General features: G+C 47.6%; 1 protein-coding gene across 1 annotated transcript in view; it reads right to left on the bottom strand.

The window, feature by feature from the left end:
* Positions 1-588: 588 nt before the first annotated feature.
* The window catches only part of LOC121870289, a 145421-nt gene continuing 121372 nt past the window's right edge, over positions 589-24637 (bottom strand). The window contains exons 15-23 of the mRNA XM_042372083.1: positions 20713-20846; positions 19340-19489; positions 13373-16944; positions 12524-12793; positions 9250-9387; positions 6303-6444; positions 3333-3544; positions 2083-2222; positions 589-1157 (exon numbers count right to left, since the gene is read on the bottom strand). Of these exons, the coding sequence (XP_042228017.1) occupies positions 963-1157; positions 2083-2222; positions 3333-3544; positions 6303-6444; positions 9250-9387; positions 12524-12793; positions 13373-16944; positions 19340-19489; positions 20713-20846 (4953 nt within the window). The 3' untranslated portion in view covers positions 589-962. The remainder of the gene's footprint in view (positions 1158-2082; positions 2223-3332; positions 3545-6302; positions 6445-9249; positions 9388-12523; positions 12794-13372; positions 16945-19339; positions 19490-20712; positions 20847-24637) is intronic.

Genomic DNA, 24637 nt, shown 5'->3' with positions numbered 1-24637 from the left:
CCTCACTTCTCCTGGGGAGGGGGACTGATTCTGGGGAGAGGAACCTCTCTCTGGGGAGGAACCCCTCCCAGAGGGGGAACCCCACCTCCTGGGAGGGACCTCACTTCCTGGGAGGGGGACCTCATTCTGGGGAGTGGGGGGACCTCCTGGGGGGAGTGGGGGGACTGGGGGAGGGGGGACCATTTCCTGGGAGGGGGAGGACCTCATTCTGGGGGAGGGGTGGGACCCTTCTCCCGGGGGAGGGACCTCCAGCACTTCTCCTGGGGAGGGACCTCATTCTCCTGGGGGAGGACCTCCTACTCCTGGGAGGTGGGACCCCACCCTCCTGGGGAGTGGGGACCTGGGGGAGGGGACCTCACCCTCCTGGGAGGGGGGACCTCACTCAGAAGGGACCCCATTCTGGGGGAGTGGGGACCAGGGGACCCTTCTGGGGAAGGGACCCTCCCGGGGGGAGGAGGACCTGTTCACCAGCCGGGGAGGAGGATCTCCTCATCCAATTGCTGGATGAAGGACCTCTCTACCTGTGGGGGGGAGGACTCCTCATCTATCTATAGAGAGGCCTCTCTGAGAGAGGTGGGGGAGCGGGGACTTCCTCACCTGGGGGCACTCAACTGCCCCAAGTACTGCGTCAGGACGACTTTATCATCGTCTCCACATTAGGCATGTCGATGATGTCTTTGAGCCTCTTATATCATTAATGCAACACAAGCAGTTAGTGTCAGATCCAGTCTAGAAACAGAGACAAAAGAGAGCACCCAATGAAAAGCCTCAAACACTCTGCTTGATAGCAACATTGCAGGTTGCAAGTATCGTTGAGAATTGTTCTGCTGCTGCACTAGTTGACAGGTGGTGGTGTGTGAGGCAGGCACAGACGTGTGCTTGATCCCATGGTGAGGGTGGGCGTGGTGCGGACCTCCCTTTAGGGGGGTTTAAGGGGACGACACCCCTTCACCACCAGTCGTCTACCCGAAGCTGTCGAGACTTGCCATGGAGCCGCGACGGGTGAGTGTCGGCAGCGAGACGAGGGAGGAAGTGCCAAACAGCTTGTACCAGCCGATGACGATGTTGGAGAGGTCAAGGTCATCGAGCATGATCTGAGCTAGACCCATGAACACCTTGCGGCCCTCCATCCTGCCGTAGTCGCCCCACACCGTCACCTGTAACGTTAACACCATCAGTCTCACCCTACAGGACCGAGGCAAACAACAACTGATAACCAATTTCTCCCCTAATATACAGTTTAATCTTCCTTAAATCTTATGAATCTTACAGAAGGGAGATAAAACAGTCACTCATAGATCGTTTAAGTTTACAAATCCTCAAACAATATAAATAACTCAACATGTCAACAATGAGTAACTCAAATCAGTGTTCTATTGTCGAATCTACACATCTGATCTGAATTTTACCCTAAGAGTTAGTTAAATTCACTATATAAATATTACTCTTCAGACATAATCCTTTATGGCCACTGAAACACAAACAAACATCCAGTAAAATTATTTCACATCAAACTTTGTAAATATTTGCCAAGACGCTAAATAACAGCCCCAGACTGCTCCAGGAGACACACACATTTCCCCTAAGTTAAAATACCTAAGAACATCTAAGATTTACCTAAAGTTAAGACACCTAATTTATATATCCCATCACACTGACGATACTAGATTATGTTGTAGTGAAGATAGGTTAAGGTCACTACACATACAACATCTTAAGGTCAACTAACTGATGAAATTAATTGTTTTGTTGATCACATGCAAGACCGGGATGATGATGACATAATTCACAGACACCTACTGATAACTGTCACGAGAACGAGAAAAAAAGCGAGGAAGAATTCAAGAAAGAGACCCAGGAAGAGAGCGAGGAGGAAAGCGAGGAAGAAAGCGAGGAAGAGACTCAGGCAGAGAGCAAGGCAGAGAGCAAGGAAGAGAGCAAGAAAGAGACCCAGGAAGAAAGTGAGGAAGAAAGCGAAGAAGAAAGCGAGGAAGAGACCCAGGCAAAGAGAAAGGAAGAGAGCAAGAAAGAGACCCAGGCAGAGAGCAAGGAAGAGAACAAGGAAGGAATAAGAGTACCCACCTGCAGAACACACCCCTGATATCTCTCGTGGAAGATCAGTTGTTGTTGATAAAGTGGATCCAGTGTCCGACGGGCTGTAGCGGTCTTGGCTTTGGCTACACATTTCTTACCCGCTACCAAGTACACCTTCACGTACGGAGCTGTGGGAGGTACGTGGAGTTAGAAACTGATGGAAAGACCTTTGTGAGGACTATTATTTACACTCTGAGGCTTTTAGTGAGCATTAATGGTGTCGTGTTGGTGGTAATAGTGACGGAGGAAGATATGGGTTTTAGTGTTAATCATGATGTTGGTAGTGTTGGTAGTGGTGATGGTGGTAGTAGTGGTGATGGTGGTAGTAGTGGTGATGGTGGTGGTAGTGGTGATGGTGGTGGTAGTGGTGATGGTGGTGGTGGTGGTGGTGGTGAGTGGGTGATGGGTGGTGGTGGGTGATGGTGGTGGGTGATGGTGGTGGTGGGTGATGGTGGTGGTGGGTGATGGTGGTGGTGGGTGATGGTGGTGGTGGGTGATGGGGTGGTGGTGGTGGGTGATGGTGGTGGTGGGTGATGGTGGTGGTGGTGATGGTGGTGGTGGGTGGTGGTGGTGGTGGTGGCAGTGGTGGTGGTGGTGGTGGTGGTGATGGTGGTGAGGTGGGTGGAGTGAGGTGAGGTGGTGGTGGTGGTGGTGAGTGGGTGGTGGTGGTGGTGGGTGGTGGTGGTGGGTGGTGGTGGTGTGGTGGTGGTGGTGGGTGGTGGTGGTGGGTGGTGGTGGTGGTGGGTGGTGGTGGTGGTGGTGTGGTGGTGGTTGGTTGGTTGGTGAGTTGGGGTGGTGGTGGGTGGTGGTGGGTGGTTGGTTGGTGTGGTTGGTGGTGGGTTGGTTGGTGGTGGTGTGGTTGGGGTTGGTGGGTGATGGTGGTAGTGGGTGATGGTGGTAGTGGTGATGGTGGTAGTGCAATAGTTGAAGAGGTACTTGATGCAGCTGACGGTGCGGGGGAAGGGTCTGCTAACACAACTACTGACGAAGGAGGCGCTGAAGTAGTGTGGGGAGGAACAAGAGACAGATTACTGTTGTTGTGGAGGTAGAGTAAACACCAGGTAAGACTCTCAGTACTCACCAGGTAAGACTCTCAGTACTCACCAGGTAAGACTCTCAGTACTCACCAGGTAAGACTCTCAGTACTCACCAGGTAAGACTCTCAGTACTCACCAGGTAAGACTCTCAGTACTCACCAGGTAACAGTCTCAGTACTCACCAGTTAAGACAGTACTCACCAGGTAAGACTCTAGAACCCGTCTTGCACTGGAGGCCCCTCGCTCGTATCACTTCCACCTCAAGTTTGTTCTTCCGTTCACACATGGAGAGTTGGATGTCCCCGAGAGCTGGAGCCGCCAACACCTGCCGCCCCACCAGCTGCCCAGGACCGAGGCCCTCAATGAACTCGCTCAGCTGCCCATCAGTACCCAGACGCAAGGATGGCACGCGGCTGTAGGCCCAGAGGTCAGGTCAGAAGGGGGTCAAGGTCACCATTATCTCAAGAGGGTTAATAACAACTTGTTTTATCTCCATTATATAAACACCTAAACATAAACCTTTAAGAGGGTTAAACCTTCAAGAGTGTTATAAAACAGTGTGTGGTTTATGAGTTTTATAGATATATATATTTTTTTTTATTATATCAAAGCGTTAAGTGCTAATACCGGCAAGGAAATGATCTTAAACTAGAGGCTGAATTGGAGGAGGGAGGAGGGGTACCAGGCCCTAGTACTACCAGGTAAAATTGAAGTGTGAGCTTGTACTAGGTGAATCTGATTAGCGATGCGCTACACTGACACATACTGGTGAGAAGCTATAGCTGTGAAAGAGGGGCAGGGGGCAGGGGGGGGGACTATAGCAAGCTGGAATCTGAGGACACACACACATACACCCCAAGAGGAATACACAGACAACAACAACACGGTGGGTGGTGGTCAGGGTTGTATGACTATAAGCCTCTAGAAAGCGTTTGTTTATTTTTTATTTTTTTCACATGCGGAGAGACACGAAAGATCTTACGTAAAGGTTGTGGGTGTGTGGGGGATAGAGAGGCGAGTATCATGGAAGCCATATAGAACGGATCACTACTTGACTAACTGACTACAGTACTACTATCATAAAACACTGCCACCTACAGACACTACTCGACAAAAGGGGTGCAAATCAGCATCATCCTCATTAAAGGGCTCGAACCGATATATTCTTCTACAGGTGGTGAATTTCCCTCCATAAGAGCCAGAATTACTTAGTTTCTCCTCCTGAACCCCGAGAGATAGAGACTCGTGAACCCGAAGCAGTAGACGAATCCATTATTCTGTACCATTAATACTTCGGATTCACGATTCTGAATCTTAGGGGTTCGTTGTTCAGGAGAAGCTAATGGACTGTATTAATTAACTGTACATTACACTTACAAAACAATAACAAACAAGTCTTTATTACTTTAAGACTACACAGTAAAACAAACAAACAATACATAAATAAAACAGCTTTACACTCCCACAGGACAGGTGTCGAGCCCTTCAAACAAACAAACAAACAAAATATGTTGAAACGAGACCAGAAATAAAATACTTGACAAATTCCTATAATTTCATATAATCTCATAACTAATGAAGGAGGAAGACCGTGAGTGTTAATATGGCTGTGCCCACTACTATAATTATCTAGATACTAAATATACTTCTACTCGGAGACTATAATCATCTAGGGTATGCGATCTGTTGAGTATGATTGAATAGAAACAAAAAAAAGTTCATTCTTTAAACAAAAAGAAATTTAAAGAAACTAATGAGGTATAACTACTGTTGACCAGAAGAGAACTAATTATACAGGAACAAAAATAGTTAAGTGTGTTTATATTAACTGTGTCAAGGTCAATGGCACCCTGACATGACCAGTGTTGGTAGTTGTGGTCAATAACTGCTTGGTCAATAATGGTTGGGGTCAATATTTTATCATCTGGGTCGATATTATGTCATCTGGGTCAATATTTTATCATCTGGGTCGATATTATGTCATCTGGGTCAATATGTTATCATCTGGGTCGATATTACGTCACCTGGGTCAATATTTTATCATCTGGGTCGATATTACGTCACCTGGGTCAATATTTTATCATCTGGGTCGATATTACGTTATTTTGGTCAAGATTATTATTGTTGTGGTCAATACTGAGGTCATTGGTCAAGGTGTTGTAGATATGAGTGACTAGTATGAGGGGGGGTAGTGTGAGGGGGGTAGTGTGAGGGGGTAGTGAGAGGGGTAGTGTGAGGGGTGGTGTGAGAGGGGGGGTGTGGGGGGTGTGGAGGGTGGTGTGTGTGAGAGGGGGGTGTGGAGGGGGTGTGGGTGTGAGGGGGGGTGTGGTGGTGTGTGTGGTGGTGTGGTGGGGTGTGTGTGTGTGAGGTGGTGGTGGTGTGGGGGGGGGGTGTGGTGTGGTGGGGGGGGTGTGGTGTGGGGTGTGGGGTGGTGTGGGGGGGTGGTGTGTGGGGGGTGGTGTGGGTGGTGTGTGTGGGGTGGTGGGGGGTGTGTGAGGAGGGGAGTGTGTGTGGTGTGGGGTGTGTGGGGGGTGGGTGGGGTGGTGTGGGGGTGGTGGGGGTGGTGTGGTGGGGGTGGTGTGGGGGTGGTGTGGTGTGGGGGGGTGTGGGGGGTGAGGGGGGTGGTGGTGTGGGGGTGTGTGTGTGTGGTAGAGGGGGTGTGTGAGAGGGGGGGTAGTGTGTGGTGGGGGTGGTGTGTGTGAGGGGGTGGGGGGGGTAGTGTGAGGGGGTAGTAGTGTGAGAGGGGGTAGTGTGAGGGGAGTTGTGTGAAGGGGGTAGTGATCATGTCTGGGCTGGAGGTAGTGTGAGGGGCGTAGTGATCATGTCAGGGCTGGAGGTAGAGGCAGCCCCCATCAGTTGTCCTGCTCTGCACGGCCACTCACCCTCAGGCCAACTTAACACAAAACATTTTCAATAACGGGAGAGAAAAATAAAGTAAGCAAAAGATATAAAGGTTTTATTTTAATTTTATATTAAAGCTGGATGATAATTCAAGAGGGGGAATAAAGTGAGGCCAAGACCTTTATTTTGACTACTGGTGTGAGTGGATGAGGTGGTGGTGGTGGTAGTGGTGGTAGCCAAGACCTTCCACCACAGCACTAGGGGGAGAGCAAGACAGCAGGAATCTGTCTCGAAGCCTCGTACAGGAGTCGCGGGTCAGAAGATACTTACGAGGAGCCCTCAGAACTGATGCTATTCATGCTACCGTCCGTGGACTCCTTAGATGGTTGTTTAACCAAGCGAGCCTGGTTAGGTGCGGGTATCACCTCCTGAGATCGCTGCACCCCACTAGTACTACGCTTTCTACCGCCCTCTGCGGAGGAGGCAAAACGTGATACTGTCAACACTACAGCGCTGGCCGACACTACTAACAAAAAGGCCGCCTAGGATCTCTGGACGAGGGCACTGGTCCACTCGTGCCCCTGACCCAGGCATAGAGGCTGCGAGGGCGTGGAGTAGCAAGGCAAAATCTAGACAAAACTTCTAGCTAGTTTACAAAATGTCAAAATTCTCTGGTTTTAAATCTCCAGACAGGTGAAGAATCATCACTGTCCTGGGCCTAGAATAAAAATATTTATCATTCCCACAAGTCAGGTCAAATCTTTAGGAAGAAAACTTCAATGGAATGCAATCATGCTCGTCTAAGACTACCTTCCAGCGTTTTGCAAGTCTGTATAACTACGTAATTCGCTCTGCATAGTCACTCAGTGTGTACGTAGACGACTCTACTAACTTATGTACTGTACGGTACTGTACTATACGATACTGTGCGGTACGGTACGGTACGGTACTGTACTGTACGGTACTGCACTGTACTGTACTGTACTCCTATTCTTGAGATACTCTACTCTGCAAGCCAAATGTTTCAAGCTGTACGTCTAAAGCACCCGAGCAAAGATTCACCAAGCTGTTAGTCGCACCTCACCAAGACAGCCACGTGAACAACGATAACGATAAAATAATGTTCAGTAATCCAAGATAAAGTTGGTTATAGAGAAACAGCCGAATCTTTGCTGGAGTGGTAAGCACCGTGCATCCTCACTTGAGAGCTATATCACAAGGCCAGCGGAGACAGTTAAGGGTTTAAGACACTTATTATCCAAAAAAGAGGGAGGAAAAATGTAAACGATGAGAGGAAGGGGTAGTTAGGGTGAGTGAGAGGACTGTAGAAGGGAGCTATGGTTGGCCAGCCACTATGCTGCACTAAGGGCTGCTGGAGCTGGCGCCCCCCGGCAGGAGGGTGGCCAGAGATGACCTGCCCCACACCTGTCATCCCCGTCAGCTTCCTCGCTACTCTGGCTGGAGCTCTGCCTCATCAGGTGCCGCGACCCCGTAGGAAGGACCTCCTCGCTCCGGTGAACCGTTATTTGACTTCTAGACTTTTTCCGAAAGCCTAATTTCCGTTTTCGACCTGAAGACAGTATGGGTTGAGGAGTGACGAGGGGGTGGTAGACCAGAGGGGAGAGAAGTACACCAACCACAAAGGGAACAATACAGTGGTAACAACAAACGGCTGCATCAAACACATTGTATCACCACAAGAACAACTACACACCCATACTCCACTTGTGTTGGGAGGAAGAGGAGGAGGAGAAGAGGAGCTTGATAGAATCTAACGCGTCAGAGATGTGGATCACTGTGGAATCCATTTAATCAATTTTTTTCCATTTGCAAGTAACACCACGGAAGACTTTATAGCGAGTATTACCTTTGAGTATGTTTAAGTATCACTCGAGGAAGGACGAGAGCCAGAACATATACAACAGTAGCTGGTCAGATTCTATCATGTGTGCAGAATTATGAGGGTGTGTTCAGTTGACTGTGAGGAGACAACTAGCGCCTGACTCGCCCTTTGTCTCATCACAGGTAATAAAACTCTTCATTTATCATTAAGGGAAGAGGGGAGACCCATAATCTAAAGGTCTATAATGGACGGTATGTATAATTATGTACATTGACCGTATCAAGGATTATTTCCTTATCAATTATATTACTCAAAAATAGAGGGGCAGATCAGATCACCATTCATCTCATTAAAAATAAATAAAAATAAATTAAACTGGCCTTAATAAAATAAATTTACCTATACTTAAAACTGTTCATAGATATATTGTAGTTTATACTATATACACAACAGGCAGTTTATTAACAAAAAATATATATAATAAGTTATAGACATCTTACATTATAACAAAAGATAAATGTCAGGGTCAATAATACCTTAATTTTCCCATTAGTATTGCAGCCTTATCTCCTCCATAATTAAGACATCACACAAGTCAAAAATATTATATATATATATTGTATGGATCTACACACAGAGAGAGGAGCACTGTTGATGTGTTACCAAATGCTGCTTGATGGAGCCCACCATAACGACCTGCCATCATCACTGCTGCTTGGTTACTAACACACTGTAAGTTAAACCTTATACACACATACAAAAATCATTATTCCTTAAGCTTTAAAAAAGAGTAGCATTATTTTATATCTAACAGTAAGCTTAAAAAGAATAAGCTTAATGTAGTAAGCTTAAAGTAATATTCTAAGCTTAAAGTAATGTTCGAAGTTTAAAGTATTGTTCTAAGCTTTAAGTTATATTTTAAGCTTAAAGTATTGTTCTAAGCTTAAAGTATTGTTCTAAGCTTTAAGTAATGTTCTAAGCTTAAAGAATTGACGACTATATAACCAGGAAATAAACTGGTTTTAACTAAGCAACCTGGAAAATAACGGCGACATTCGCTGTGTAGAGTTATTGAGCAACTGAGAGTGAACTGAATTAACGAACATGCATAAGAGACTCTCTCTCTCTCTCTCTCTCTCTCTCTCTCTCTCTCTCTCTCTCTCTCTCTCTCTCTCTCTCTCTCCTCTCTCTTCCAATCTCCCTCTCTTCAATCTCCCTCTCTCTCAATCACCCTCTCTCTTCAATCACCCTCTCTCTTCAATCTCCCTCTCTCTTCAATCACCCTCCCACTTACGCAATACACTCTACATCTCCCTCTCATCTCCCACTCTACACTCTACATCTCCCTCTCATCTCCCACTCTACACCTCCCTCTCATCTCCCACTCTACACACCCCCCAAGACCCACTAGGAGAGGGAACACACCTAACCTACCAGTATCAGACAGCTTGGAGGTGGAGGAGGACTTTTTAGAGAGCCCTAGTGATTGACCTTGTTTGCCGTTGTTAACTCGTCTCCTCTCTTTCCCCTCCACCGAAAGCATACCAGTAGCCGAATCACTCAAGCTGCCATCTGTCGACACAAAGATATTAGTTTTTACACGATACCACCTGTCACACTTAATGAGCCATGTGTGACAGATGGTGTGTGTGTGTGTGTGTGTGTGTGTGTGTGTGTGTGTGTATTATGTTTACAATTCTCTGTATATAAATATGTATAAATCATATTGTTTTATGTGTATGTATACAGAGTTATCCAAAAACAATACCCAGATTATAAATGGTAATGTATTAAAACCTGGGCATTCTTTTTCCATCACCCTGTATATAATATTAAGGTAACAAGTTAATAAAAAATTACTTGTTTTTTTTTTTAATTAAGTCAGATGAGACAGACAAGGTGTTTAACCATTAACACAAACAAGTTAATCTTTTAAATGATGTAGAAGATTCTTGCAGTGTTGTGCTCATGCAGATATAACCCCAGGATTAAGCGAGTCTGATCAATATTAGTGTAACTTGATCAATATTAGTGTAACTTGATCAATATTAGTGTAACTTGATCAATATTAGTGTAACGATCAATATTAGTGTAACTTGATCAATATTTGTAAAATTTTATCAATATTAGTACAAATTGTATAAATATTAGTACAATTTTGATCAATATTAGTGAATTTTGACTACTATTCGTGAAAAGTTGATCAACATTAATTGAAATTTGATCAATATTTGTGAAATTGTGATCAATATCAATTATTTTTCATCAATATTGGTTGATTTGGATCAATATAAGTGAAATTTTATCAATATTAGCGAAATGTGATCAATATTAGTTAAATTTGATCAATATTAGTGACATTTGATCAATATTAGTGGATTTTGATCAATATAAGTGAAATTTTATCAATATTAGTGAATTTGTATCAATATTTGAGATTTGATCATCTGTCAAAATTTTGCATCTGTTGTGATAATAAAAAATAGTGATCCTGGAAGAGACAGGTGAGAATCGTGTGGAAGGGGAACATACGCAGGTGAGATGCCACAGGTGTACACAGCTCATTAGATACAGGAACTCTTAGATGCAACCTATCACACACACTCTAAGGGTGTGTAGTTCACTCACTCTCTATAAGGCTCAACTGGGCTGGGATAAACAAACAAACTACTGCTTCAACGTATATATACTTTGACTCTACTTAAAACTATAATACTGTAAATACAAGTCAAAGTTTATAGCCTATATATACTTAGTGCGATATTACAGTAAATAGGAATTGTGTATACTTTTCCTATGTATGTATGTATATATGCATACACACGTTCATTACGCTAAATAGGGATTATTATAAAAGAATACGCTTTTAATTTTACGAATGTCCTGTTTTTCTGTATATAAATGAATAGTATTAAAAATAACCTAATCTGACCTACCTAACCAGACCAGACCAGACCAGACCAGACCTGACCTGACCTGACCTGACCTGACCTGACCTAACAAAGGTAAAATCTAGTTATTTTCTGACGGTAAACAACATCTAAAATGAAACAAAATATAAATTAATATACTCTGTATATGAACTATTTTCCTAACCCAACCTAACCTAACCTAACCAATAAAAATCAAGTGTTTCATATTAGCCAAAAACCTAACCTAACCTAACCTAACCTAACCTAACCTGACCTGATATTTATCCCTATTTACCGTGATGGTTTATAGTGTATCTCAGTAACTACCTAATTACTTGTGTTTACATACTGTACATCTATTTTCACCAGATTTTGACACAAGATTTCTCCAATTATCTATTTTCACCAGATTTTGACACAAGATTTCGCCAATTATTCATTTTCACCAGATTTTGACACAAGATTTCTCCAATTACTCATTAAAATTTTCTATAGTTATTTCCCTTTAAAAACTTTCACAGTGAACCGTCAAACAGATGATGATGATTTGGTTTTCTTTGAGGTGTAAAAATTGCCAGTCAAGTGTTCGTGTGGTGAGGGTGTGTGTGGTGAGGGTGTGTGTGGTGAGGTGTGTGTGGTGAGGTGTGTGTGGTGAGGGTGTGTGGTGAGGTGTGTGGTGGTGAGGGTGTGGTGAGGTGTGTGGTGGTGGTGTGTGTGGTGAGGTGTGTGGTGAGGTGTGTGTGGTGGTGTGTGTGGTGAGGGTGTGTGGTGGTGAGGGTGTGTGTGGTGGGGTGTGTGGTGGTGGTGTGTGTGGTGAGGTGTGTGTGGGTGTGTGTGGTGTGTGTGGTGGTGAGGGTGTGTGGTGTGTGTGGTGGTGAGGGTGTGTGGTGGTGAGGGTGTGTGGTGGTGGTGTGTGTGGTGAGGGTGTGTGGTGAGGTGTGTGGTGGTGAGGGTGTGTGTGGTGAGGGTGTGTGTGGCGAGGGTGTGTGGTGAGGTGTGTGTGGTGAGGGTGTGTGGTGGTGTAAGACTTGGGTGAGTCGTACACACACACTAACAACCCATCGTAGAGGTGAGGTGTGAGGGAAAAAACTTACTCTGGTCGTCAAAATATTGTGTTTAGGTTAGGGAGACATCTTGGACGACCTCTCTCTGTCTCTCCAGTTGAAGGTGAGACTCGAGAGCCGTGACACAGAGCTCGAGTATTGCTCAAGCTATGGTGGAGAATGGCAGGCGAGGAGATAAATGGATTGATTGGGTATAAAAAATTATCGTGCTGTTTGAAGAAGAAAAGAGGAGAGCCTTAAAATGTACATAAGAAGCTTCAAGCAATAAATGATTGACGAAATATAAGGTAAACAATTTGGCAGAATGCACAGTGTTGTAGCGTCACCACGTACCTTACTGACTGTCTGTCTCACGGTGAAAATATTTGTTTGTTTATATACGAGTACATAGATAAATGGTGAGTCTAGAGGAAGGATCAAAGAGGTCAAGATAAGGCGGAGATATGGTGGTAGTTTACCCTGCAACACAACACGGTCATCAACACTACTACAAGCAGCGGCAGGGTGGTGGTGGCATCCTCAACACTACAGACGGTGGCTGTGGTGGTGGTAGCGGTGGTGGTGGTAGTGGTGGTAGCGGTGGTAGTGGTGGTGGTGGTAGGGGAGGCAACAACACAAGCGAGAACTGTCTGACTTGGGCTGGTGTGTTGTGGCGCCGCGCCATACAACACAAGCGAGTACTATCAGGCTTGGGCTGGGTGGTCGAGGCGCAGCGCCATTAGCCCCGCTTACCCAGCTTCTCGACGTCGAGGGAGTCCAGGTTGACGGAGCCCCCGGCCGCGGCGGCCTCCGGCGGGGGGGTGGTGGAGCCCTCAGCGCTGCACTCTCCCTCAGGACATTCCTCCTCCACCTCCTCCTCCTCCACCACCTCGCCCTCCTCGCAACCCTCCTTCGCCATCATTTCGCCACCCTCCACTACTCCCTCCACCTCCTCTACCATGCCTTCGTCTTCTTTCCCTTCGCCTTCGTTTATTTCTCCTCCTCCTCCCACACCTTCCTCCTCTGGACGCCATGCGGGTAAGGGGCAGGACGAGGGAAGGAGTGGAGGGGATCCAAGGAAGGGGTTGGGGAGTCGGGAGGAGCAGAGAGCGCACGAGTGAGAACGTGAGTAACACAGCCCGCTAGTCAACACACCAGTACAGGCACAACTAGCTACATCCTCATGCATAATTCAGTATTCCAGTCAGAGAAAAATAATAATCCGTCATTTTAGCAGAGCAGTTGAGAAAAATGAATAATATTGAATGAAAAATTTAGTAATGCAATCGTTGAATAACTAATGCACATATTGTAAGACACTACATAAATTTATAACCAAAAGAATTGAATTGATTATGAACTATTAAAGGGAGGGAAGGGAATGGCATAAAGAAAACGGGAGGTAGTCGTCAGGCAGAGAAAGAGGGGTAACTGAGACGAGAGGGAAGTATCACAAAACATTCAAGGCAGAGACACAGAGGCATGTTAGAAGCTAGAGATGTTGCTGCCCACATCCTGTTATGAGGAACGGGGAGGACAAGTGAACATAGAGGACACTGGGGAAGAGCAGCGGAGGCGGACATGCCAGGCAGGTCAACGTACCAGCTTTTTCCGTCTCGGGGACCTCGCTGGTGGAGAGGCTCCTGCCCAGCTGACCGCGTTTACTTGCCCCGCCGTAGCTGACTCCCGCGGGCCCATAGGCGGTGATCCGTTGGCTAAACTCACTAGCAGGATTAGAAGAAGGGTCTACATCAGCGTCTGCGCGAGGCTCCATACTAGGGGGACTATTGGCGTCAAATTCAAAGTACTCGGGGTGCTCATTAATACTAACTGAGGAACTGTGGCGAACTCGGGGTGTTAAGGGTCTGTCTGTGTCAAGGTTCTCGCCTTCGACTACGTCTGCGTCGGGTAGGTACTGAGGACGGGACTCTGCTACATTGTAGGATAGGTCTGCATAAGTCTCGTGGGTGTTAGAAGGGTGGGCGTGGGTGGTGTTAGAAGGGTGGGCGTAGGTAGTGTTAGTAGGATGGCCATGTGCATGAGCAAGGTCGTGAGGGTGCTGGGGGTGCTGCAGGTGAGAAGCACTGTCACGTCGGTCCTGTGGTCTTGGAGGGTCGTGGTGGGTAAAGTTGGGGACGTAGCCGGATGCCGCGGAGGGATACCTCTTACCACCCCCTCGAGCTTCCTGGTCTCCTCTGTATCTCGGGTCCTCTCCCTCATAGGACTCTACATAAAGGACACCCTCTTGATCATAAATCTTCCGTTCTCTGAGGTCCTTCCTACTGCCTTTAGGATCATAGTACCTCCTGTCATCTACCTGGCCGTTATAACCCTCTGGGAGGAGACCTCTGTGGTAGGCCCTCTCTTCCTCCTCTCTGTACGGCGCGTGTTGGTCCACAAGTCCCTTAACTCTGTACCTCTCCTGGTCCAACGACACTGCGCCTCTGTACCCGTCCTTATCTACAGCAGCCTGATCTCTGTATCTTCTGTAATCTATGTCAGCCTGATCTCTGTATCGCTCATCAGCCACTGTACTTTGTCTTCTGTATCTGTCTTTCTCTATGGCTCCTTGTTCTATGTATCTCTCTTTCTCAATGGCTCCCTGTTCCCTGTACCTCGCGTCGCTGACTCCATCGTGTTGTCTGTACCGTTCTTTCTCCAAGTGGCCCTCCTCTCTGTACCGTTCTTTATCAATGTGGCCCTCGTCTCTGTACCGTTCTTTCTCCAGGTGGCCCTCTTCTCTGTACCGTTCTTTATCAAGGTGGCCTTCCTCTCTGTACCGTTCTTTGTCTAGGTGGCCCTCCTCTCTGTACCGTTCTTTATCAATGTGGCCTTCGTCTCTGTACCGTTCTTTATCAAGGTGGCCCTCTTCTCTGTACCGTTCTTTATCAAGGTGGCCCTCCTCTCTGTACCGTTCTTTATCAATGTGGCCTTCGTCTCTGTACCGTTCTTTATCAAGATGGCCCTCTTCTCTGTACCGTTCTTTATCAAGGTGGCCCTCCTCTCTGTACCGTTCTTTGTCTAGGTGGCCTTCCTCTCTGTACCTCTCCTGGTCTTCCTCTCTGTACCTCTCATGACCTTCCTCTCTGTACCGTTCTTTGTCAAGCGGAACTTCCTCTCTGTACCTCTCCTGGCCTTCCTCTCTGTACCGTTCTTTATCAAGGAGTCGATCGTCTCTGTAGCGATCTCTGGTCACAGGCAGAGGTTCCTGGTATCGATCTCTGTTGATGAAATCGTGTTCTCGATATCTGCCCTCATCTCTAGGGTCTCGCTCTCGAGGTCTTCTCTCATCCCTCGGGCCGTGTTCTCGGTATCTTCCTTCATCACGTGGATCAACTTCACGATATCTTGCCTCGTCTCTTGGGTCTCGTTCTCGATATCTTTCTCCATCTCTCGGGTCTCGTTCTCGATAACCTGCTTCATCAATTGGAATTTGTTCTTGATATTTCGCCTCGTCTCTTGGGTCTCGCTCGAGGTATCTTTCTCCCTCTCTCGGGTCTTGTACTCTGTACCTGTCCTCTTCTCTCGGGTCTCGCTCTACATACCTTTCCTCACTCCTCGGGTCTTGCTCACGGTACCTTCTGCCCTCACCGGCCACCTGCTTCCGTTTTCTTCTGTGGTCCACAGCTGCCGCCTGGTGGTACCTCCGCTCCTCCACCAGGTCCTGTTCTCTACGTCTGCCTTGATCTAGCGAGACAGACCTACTGTACCTACGTTGGTCTTGATACTTCTGCGCCTCCGCCTGCTGCGCTTCATAGTTCTTGTCGTACTCCTGCGGTGGTGCCTCGCCGGAGTAACGTACTCTCTCGTCCACGGGTCTGCTGTGGTCGCGTCTCCGCTGTTCCATGGGAACAGACACATCGTCTGAGCCACACGCCTCTGGTGGAGCGCCTCCGTCAAACACGTGTACGAGGCTAGGGTTATCGTGAAGACCTCTGCTCGGCTCCAGCGGCCTCCTGTCCTCTAGGGGCGCTTCATCAACACTTGTCTCACGAAGAACATTGTACCTTCCCTCCCGTTCTTCCCTGGACGGTTTCCATCTCAAATCTACCTGAGGGACCTTGTTGGGGTCCCGCAGGAGGGCACTTTCAGTGTTTGCTCTTACAAATGTCCTGCGAGGCTGTGTGCCTGCAGTAGGGCGTCGTGCCCTTGGAAGCGTCTGGCTGGATCCTTCCTGCATGGCGTGCAGAGGATTAGCGAGGAACTCGTCCGTCGCGGCTCGACCTTGCTGTGCCAGTGTTCGTTTGTCAACTGCTCGACTGAACTCAGGGTTCAGGTCTCTCTGGTCTACTTGTTCTAAGCTGAATGATCGGTCTAAGGATCGGTCAGGAAGAAACACCTCGGTCTCTGCACCGCTGTAGTCTGAATCATACCCGTAGTAGGTTCCTGCACTATGGCCGTCTGCCAGACGCACGGAGCTTCGTCGACGGTACAGACCCCGGAGGGCCTCAGGCGGGGTCGTCGCCACCTCCGGGTTTTGAGCCTGGCTGTAGCCGTCAGGAGGAGCCCGAGACTTACGTATATAAGAGTCCTGCATGTGTTCCCTTACCACTAAATCTGACTCATAAGGCACTGATTTATCTATTGATAGTGAGCTTCTTGACACAACAGAGGGGTCCTGGACCCTCTGCTTGGACAACACCTCGTCTTCATACGTCACCGTCTTCTTAGGGTGAGACCGCAGCACCAGGTCGTCACGGGTCAGTGACCTCGACCTTCCTCTATGACCCATCTCCCTCAGAGACTGACTCATGTCCCATTGCTCGATCAGGAACTCTGGGTCGTGGTGCATGAGCCACCGCCTGTCGTTCTCGCCGAGGCTGTGGCTCTTCTGAAGGCGGTGTCGCAACGAGCGAGAAGGGCGAGGGGCGGCGCTCACCACAGTGTTGCTACGCATCAAAGCACGCGGCTGCGGCTGCGGGTGCAAGCGCGGACGAACGGCCAGGTGCGGTGCGCTCCTCGACACGCCCGTCGTCACGCCCATAGAGAGGGATCGCTTGAGCACAGGGGGTCGACGCACGGGGCTGAGGGAACGCAAAGAGACATCTAGTAAACTACAAGACGGGTCTCGGTCCTGGCCAGAGTCGTAGTCAAAGTCAGTCAAGAGTTTGGGGTGGTCCAAGGTGACGTCATAGCCGTGACTGTTGCTCTTCAAGCTACTCAGGTGCCGCCTACTGCTCGGGGGAAGGAACGGGTTAGGTTAAGAGAAGAAAAAAGAAAGAAAGGAACACCGAATTAGTTGACCTGATGGGAAGAGGTTGACTTTTTCAATAAGAGTAAGAATATAAACAAGGTACTGCAATGACTGACAGACGTAGAGAAGCTATATATACTGTGTATGTATATATATATATGTATATATATATATATATATATATATATATATATATATATATATAAAACCAAGTAGCAGATTGATAAAACACGCACAACAATAAGGAAAATATTGTATAAAAAATAATTGCCATTTTAACTGTGCTTCTGACAGATGTTTCTTGGGACAGACATGCAGTAGACCCAAGTGAATACATATTTATATTTCCTTAATAAACATATGTATGAAAACCTCTTAATTACTACCCTAACTAAACCTATCCCAGCCACCCTAAAACATATACCATCTGACAGAGTTAAACCAGCCGTACGATCTGCCGTTGGTTTATACCTTAACAAGGCAAACTAAAACCAGGTGACTCAGTGGTGCTGACTCAAACTAAAACAAAATTCTGATGTTAAACCCAGATGGCTATACTGGTTTACTTAACGCACTATTAGGTTTAAATTAAATAGAGAGAGAGAGAGAGAGAGAGAGAGAGAGAGAGAGAGAGAACGAAGAAACCGAAAAAATAGACAAAATATATTCACTAAAAATTATTAACTTGGTCGACGATCCACCTAAAAAAATAAAATAAAAAACTTTAACCGATTCCTAAAAAGAAAAAAAGAAAATAAATATTAAAATTTCCTTAAACTTAAAATGTGTAGATAAATAAAATAGGAATAATTACTATTTAAAAAAAAATTACAATTATTATTTCACTTAAACAAATAGAAGGACAAAACCCTAACAAAAAATAATCTACGGTTAAGAGCCAGAGTTAATCTAAAATATCTGGAGTAATTAGCAAGAGATCACACCTGTAAATTATAATTACCAAAAAATTCCTACAACTTTGAAAATCTCGAAATTGTCTTTAAATAATATTGATAATGTCTGAGTCAGTGTGCTGGTGTGTGGAGCCTAGAGGTGTGTGGAGCCTACAGGTGTGTGGAGCCTACAGGTGTGTGGAGCCTACAGGTGTGTGGAGCCTACAGGTGTGTGGAACCTACAGGTGTGTGGAGCCTAGAGGTGTGTGGAACCTACAGGTGTGTGTAACCTACAGGTATGTGTATCCTAGAGGTTGTGTGGATCCTAGAGTTGTGTGGAGCCTACAGTGTGTGGAACCTACAGGCGTGTGGAGCCTACAGTGTGTGGAACCTACAGGCGTGTGGAGCCTACGGGTGTGTGGGGAGTGTGAAGCCTACATGGTGTGTGGGAAGCTACAGGTGTACAGGTGGAGCCTGTGTGAGGGTGTGTGGAACCTACAGGTGTGTGGAGCCTCGAGGTGTGTGGATCCTAGAGTTGTGTGGAGCCTACAGTGTGTGGAACCTACAGGCGTGTGGAGCCTACAGTGTGTGGAACCTACAGGCGTGTGGAGCCTACGGGTGTGTGGGGAACATACAACTGTGTGAGGAGCCTACATGTGTGTGTTGGGAAGCTACAGGTGTATATATATATAGCCTCCAGGTATACAGGAGCCTACAGCTGTGTGAGGGAGCTTCCTGGGGGAAATAGGAGCCTATCAGTGAATACAACAATAGCCGTCAGTCAAATAAGGAGCCTATATGAAAGGAAGTAGAACCTACAGGTGTACCAGAAGCCTACTGGAGTCTACTGTAGAGGTGAATGGAGCATAGTATGTGAAGAACAGAGGAGCCTAAAGATAAATAAGGAGCTATATTGGAAGATGAGGGATCCCTCACATACGCGAGGAACCTAAGAAATAAAGAGCCTACAGCTTTGTAAGGAGCCTAGGAGAAGAGAAGGATATTAATGACATGTAAGGATTCTAGGAGGGGGAATGGAGCCTACAAGTGCACGGGGAGCCTAGGGAAGGGAAGAGGAGCCCACAGGTACGTCAAAAGGATATAAGAGGGGGCCTACAGGTGTGAGAGGAGAAAACAAGAAGCCTACAGGTGTGGCAATGAACGAACTGGTGTACAAGTCCTGGAAATACATGGAACCTACACTTGTACAAGTCGGGTATAAGGAACCTACACGCATTTAAGTCGGGTTTTAGGAACATTCACGTGTATAAGTCGGGTATAAGGAACCTACACGTGTACAAGTCAGCTATAAGAAACCTACACGTGTACAAGTCAGGTATAAGAAACCTACACTTGTATAAGTCGGGTATGAGGAACCTACACGTGTAAAAGTCGGGTATAAGAAACCTTGACGTGTACAAGTCGGGTACAAGGAACCTATACATATATAAGGAGGGTAATGGGAGGGTAAAGGAGCCTCACCTGAGCTTCCTGGAGCCTCTGGGCCTCTCGCTCTGTGTGGAGAAGGCACTGGTGACGCTTACCACGCTCTCTATATCACTGGCTGAGTCCGTGAAGTCCCTGTCTTGCTCACGTTCAGGAGATACCAGGCCACCCCGCCCCCTAGTGTACCTGGGGGGTAGTGGGGGGTGTTAGTGCACCTGTACTAGTGTACCTGGGGGTAGTGGGGGGTGTTAGAGTGCACCTGTGACACTGGGGGTGTTAGTGCACCTGGAGTGTTATACCTGGTGTGGGGGGTGTTAGTGCACCTGGAGTGGGGGGGGAGTTAGTGTACCTGGAGTGGTGGGGGGAGTTAGTGTACCTGAGTGGGGGGAGTTAGGTGTACCTGGAGTGGGGGGAGTTAGTGTACCTGGAGTGGGGGGGTGTGTGGAGTGTGCACCTGGGTGGGTTAGGTGTACCTGGAGTGGGGGGTGAGGGTGGGGGTAGGTGTACCTGGAGGGTGGGGGAGTTAGTGTACCTGGGTGGGGGGGAGTAGTGTACCTGGGTGGGGGGGGGAGTTAGTGTACCTGGGTGGTGGGGAGTTAGTGTGGAGGGTGGGGAGTTAGTGTACCTGGAGTGGGGGGAGTTAGTGTACCTGGGAGTGGGGGAGTTAGTGTACCTGGAGTGGGGGGGATTAGTGCCCGAGTGGGGGTTAGTGTACCTGGAGTGGTGGTACTGGGGGGGGAGTTAGTGTACCTGGGTGGGGGGGAGTTAGTGTACTGGGAGTGGGGGGGAGTTAGTATACCTGTCCTATGTGTGTACGTTTTCCCTGTCATATTACGTACACATGAACCAAAGTGTACATGAGTTTCTTGTGTGTCTTTCAACTCTGTGTGTGTGTGTGTGTGTACTGTGTCATGAGGGAGGCTGTACACGACGTATCCACTGGTCATGTGTCAACTGTCATGTGTCAACTGTCATGTGTCAACTGTCATGTGTCAACTGTCAGGTGTCAACTGTCATGTGTCTTGTCCCTTGCATATACGTAGACGTGTCATCTGTGTCATACATGCCACATGACCCTCAGACTGTCATGATACTCACCTGTCATACGCCCGCACATACCCACCCCTTCACCTGTCATACGCCCACACATAACTTCCCTCACTTGTCATACGCCCGCACATACCCACCCCTTCACCTGTCATACGCTTACACATAACTCCCCTCACCTGTCATACGCCCATAAAACTCCTCTCACCCGTCATACGCCCACACAGAACTCCCCTCATCTGTCATACGCCCATACAATTCCTCTCACCTGTCATACACCCACATATACCCACCTCTTCACCTGTCATACACCCACACATAACCCCCATCACCTGTCATACCCAACGCCACCTGTCACTCACCTGTCATAGGTCCGGAGCTCGGAGTCGGAGTACCCGGAATGCAGGTGGCCGCCCCCCGACCCGGGACCTGCCGACCTGTACGCCTGCCGCTGTCGCATTCTGAACTTCATCTGCCTCGTCCGCTCCTCCAGGTCCTGCAGCCAGGTCAATACAGGTCAGTGGAGGGGAAAAACAGGTCAAGACTCTGGTCAGTTATGGTCAGGTCTATATTGGTCAGCACAAATCAGTAGGGTTCAGGTCAGTAGAGGTCAGTTCAAGAGCCAGGTCAGTAGAGGTCAGGTCAAGAGCCAGGTCAGTAGAGGTCAGGTCAAGAGCCAGGTCAGTAGAGGTCAGGTCAGTAGAGGTCAGGTCAAGAGCCAGGTCAGTAGAGGTCAGGTCAGTAGAGGTCAGGTCAAGAGCCAGGTCAGTAGAGGTCAGGTCAGTAGAGGTCAGTAGTCAAGAGCCAGGTCAGTAGGAGGTCAGGTCAAGAGCCAGGGCAGTCAGGTAAGAGCCAGCTGAGGTCAGGTCAAGAGCAGGTATTAGAGTTAGGTCAGTAGAGGTCAGGTCAAGAGCCAGGAGTCAGTAGAGGTCAGGTCCAAGAGCCAGGCAGTCAGTAGAGGTCAGGTCAAGAGCCAGGTCAGTAGAGGTCAGTTCAAGGGAGGCAGGTGGTCAGGTCCAGAGCCAGGTCAGTAGAGGTCAGGTCAGAGCCAGGTCAGTAGAGGTCCAGGTCAAGGGCCAGGTCAGAGTCAGATCAGTAGAGGTCAGGTTAAGAGCCAGGTCAGTAGAGGTCAGGTCAAGAGCCAGGTCAGTAAAGGTCAGGTCTATACTGGTTCAGTAGAGGTCAGGTTCAAGAGTTAATTCATTTGAGGTGAGGTCACAAACCAGGTCGTTAGAGGTCAGGTCAGTAGAGGTTATGTCAGCACAGGTCAATAGAGGTCAGGTCAAGAGCCAGGTCAAAGAAGTGTTCAAAGTTAAATAAAATGTCCAATAATAATAATAATAATAAAAATAATAAATATAATAATATTAATAATAATAATAATAATAATAATAATAATAACAATAATAATAATGGCAATAATAATAGTAAATAATAATAATAATAATAACCTATAATAATAATAATAATAAAAATAATAATAATAATAATAGTCACTGGTGTTAGAATATGACGTCACTGGTCATTGACGTCGAAAAATGATTGGCCATGACGTCACTGATGTTAGATTATGACGTCACTGCTGAAGAAAGAGGGGCTATGACGTCATGAGAAGTAAGAAGAGGAAAATACATACAAATTAAACAAGAGACAAGAACAGTGTTGCCAACGCCAGAGGCAATTGGGGGCAGTAAAGCAGTGTTGCCAACATCCAAAAGCAAAGAAGAAAAATAATATTAACAAAGAAAATTATGGAACAATGTGAGACAGACAACAGACAGAGGGAGGCAGGCAGACAGAGGGAGGCAGACAGACAGACAGACAGAGGGAGACAGGCAGACAGACAGACAGAGGGAGGCAGGCAGACAGACAGACAGAGGAGACAGGCAGACAGAGGGAGGCAGGCAGAACCAGACAGACAGAGGAGACAGGCAGACAGAGGGAGGCAGGCAGACAGACAGACAGACTTATAGAGATGAAGAAAGACAGACAGACAGACAGGTAGACAGACAGACAGACAGACAGACAGATATATTAGACAGGTACTGATAAACATTCACTACCAAGACGATAAAATACAAACATAATTTATATAGTAAATCACAAACAGATATAATGGTGATTTATTTATCCCGTTTATATTGAATAAATCACAAGACCAGGATTACTTAGTTAATCCACGAGACTAGGATTAATTATCTATTTAATCCACGAGACTAGGATTAATTATCTATTTAATCAGCGAGACTAGGATTAATTATCTATTTAATCCACAAGACTAGGATTAACTCTATTAATCCAGACTAAACACCCTAAGCAGCTATCAAAAACACACATTAATGCAACACACATGTATACATATAGAGGTTTATGTATATACAGTGAAACCTTTATTTAACAGACTATGTGGAGAGAAGTCCGTAATATGGAGGCACAAGTCCGTTATATGGAGGTACAAGTCCGTTATATGGAGGTACAAGTCCGTTATATGGAGGTACAAGTCCGTTATATGGAGGTACAAGTCCGTTATATGGAGGCACAAGTCCGTTATATAGAGGTACAAGTCCGTTATATAGAGGCACAAGTCCGTTATATAGAGGCACAAGTCCGTTATATAGAGGTACAAGTCCGTTATATGGAGGTTTCACTATACCAGAGGGGAATATTAATGTTTATATAATTAATATGTATAGATAATAGGGACAAGCGGTAAGGGAAACTACAGGCGTGGTGGATAACGTCTACTGCAGACTGTGCTGAGAGAGAGAGAGAGAGAGAGAGATCTAACATCACAACTAATAACTAAAAAACTAATTATTTCCCGAAGCCATTACAAAACAAGCGCCAGTACAAGCAATGAAGAGCGCCTGGCGTTTAGCTACACATCTACAGAAGGAAAGTCATGGGCAAACTAACGTCGGACGAACCTACGATCGCCTGGCGCTCCTATTGTGGTATGAGTCACGGCACTAAATGACATGAAGATTCGTGCAAGTTATACAGGTGACGTCACCATACACCACCATACATACACCACCATACATACACCACCATACATACACCACCATACATACACCACCATACACTACACCACCATACATACACCACCCCCACACATACACCACCATACATACATCACCATACATACATCACCATACATACACCACCATACATACACCACCACCATACATACACCACCATACATACACCACATACATACACACCACCATACATACCACCATCACATACATCACCATACATCACCACCATACATACACCACCATACATACATCACCATACATACATCACCATACATACACCACCATACATACACCACCATACATACATCACCATACATACATACATCATTGGAGGGACGATGTGGAGGGAGGGTGAGGAGAGTGTGGAGGAGAGAGTGAGGAGAGGGTGTGGAGGAGGGAGGAGGGTGTGGAGGAGGAGTGAGGAGGGGTGTGGAGGGAGGGTGAGGAGGATGTGGAGGGAGGGTGAGGGTGTGGAGGGAGGGTGGGAGATAATGGAGGGAGGGTGGAGGGAGGGGGTGTGGAGGGAGGAGGGTGAGGAAGGAATGTGGAGGGAGGGTGGAGGGAGGGAGGTGTGGAGGGAGGGGTGAGGAGGGTGTGGAGGGAGGGGTGAGGGAGGGGTGTGGAGGGAGGGGTGAGGAGGAGGGTATGGAGGGAGGGTGTGGAGGGAGGGTGTGGAGGGAGGAGGTGTGGAGGGAGGGGTGTGTGGAGGGAGGGGTGTGAGGGAGGTGGAGGGAGGGTGTGGGAGGGAGGGGTGTGGAGGGAGGGGTGTGGAGGGGAGGGGTGGAGGGAGGGTGTGGAGGGAGGGGGTGGAGGGAGAGTGTGGAGGGAGGGGGTGTGGAGGGAGGGGGTGTGGAGGGAGGGAGGGGGTGTGTGGAGGGAGGGGTGGAGGGAGGGTGTGGAGGGAGGGTGTGGAGGAGGGGGTGTGGAGGGAGGGTGTGGAGGGAGGAGGGGTGTGGAGGGAGGGGTGGAGGGAGGTGTGGAGGGAGGGGTGTGGAGGGAGGGGGAGGAGGGTGTGGAGGGAGGGTGTGGAGGGAGGGTGGAGGGAGGGGTGTGGAGGGGAGGGGTGTGGAGGGAGGGGTGTGGAGGGAGGGGGTGTGGAGGGAGGTGTGGAGAGGGAGGGTGGAGGGAGGGTGTGGAGGGAGGGGTGGAGGCTATCCTTGCTATCGATTTTCTACAGTGGAGGCAAAGACGAAGAAACACACACACACACACACACACCACACACACCACACACACACACACACAC

The sequence above is a fragment of the Homarus americanus genome, unplaced genomic scaffold (genome assembly GCF_018991925.1).
Source record: "Homarus americanus isolate GMGI-L3 unplaced genomic scaffold, GMGI_Hamer_2.0 scaffold32583, whole genome shotgun sequence".
Classification (NCBI taxonomy): domain Eukaryota; kingdom Metazoa; phylum Arthropoda; class Malacostraca; order Decapoda; family Nephropidae; genus Homarus; species Homarus americanus.
Note: the sequence above shows the minus strand (reverse complement) of the source record. Positions and strands in the feature narration are given on the sequence as shown.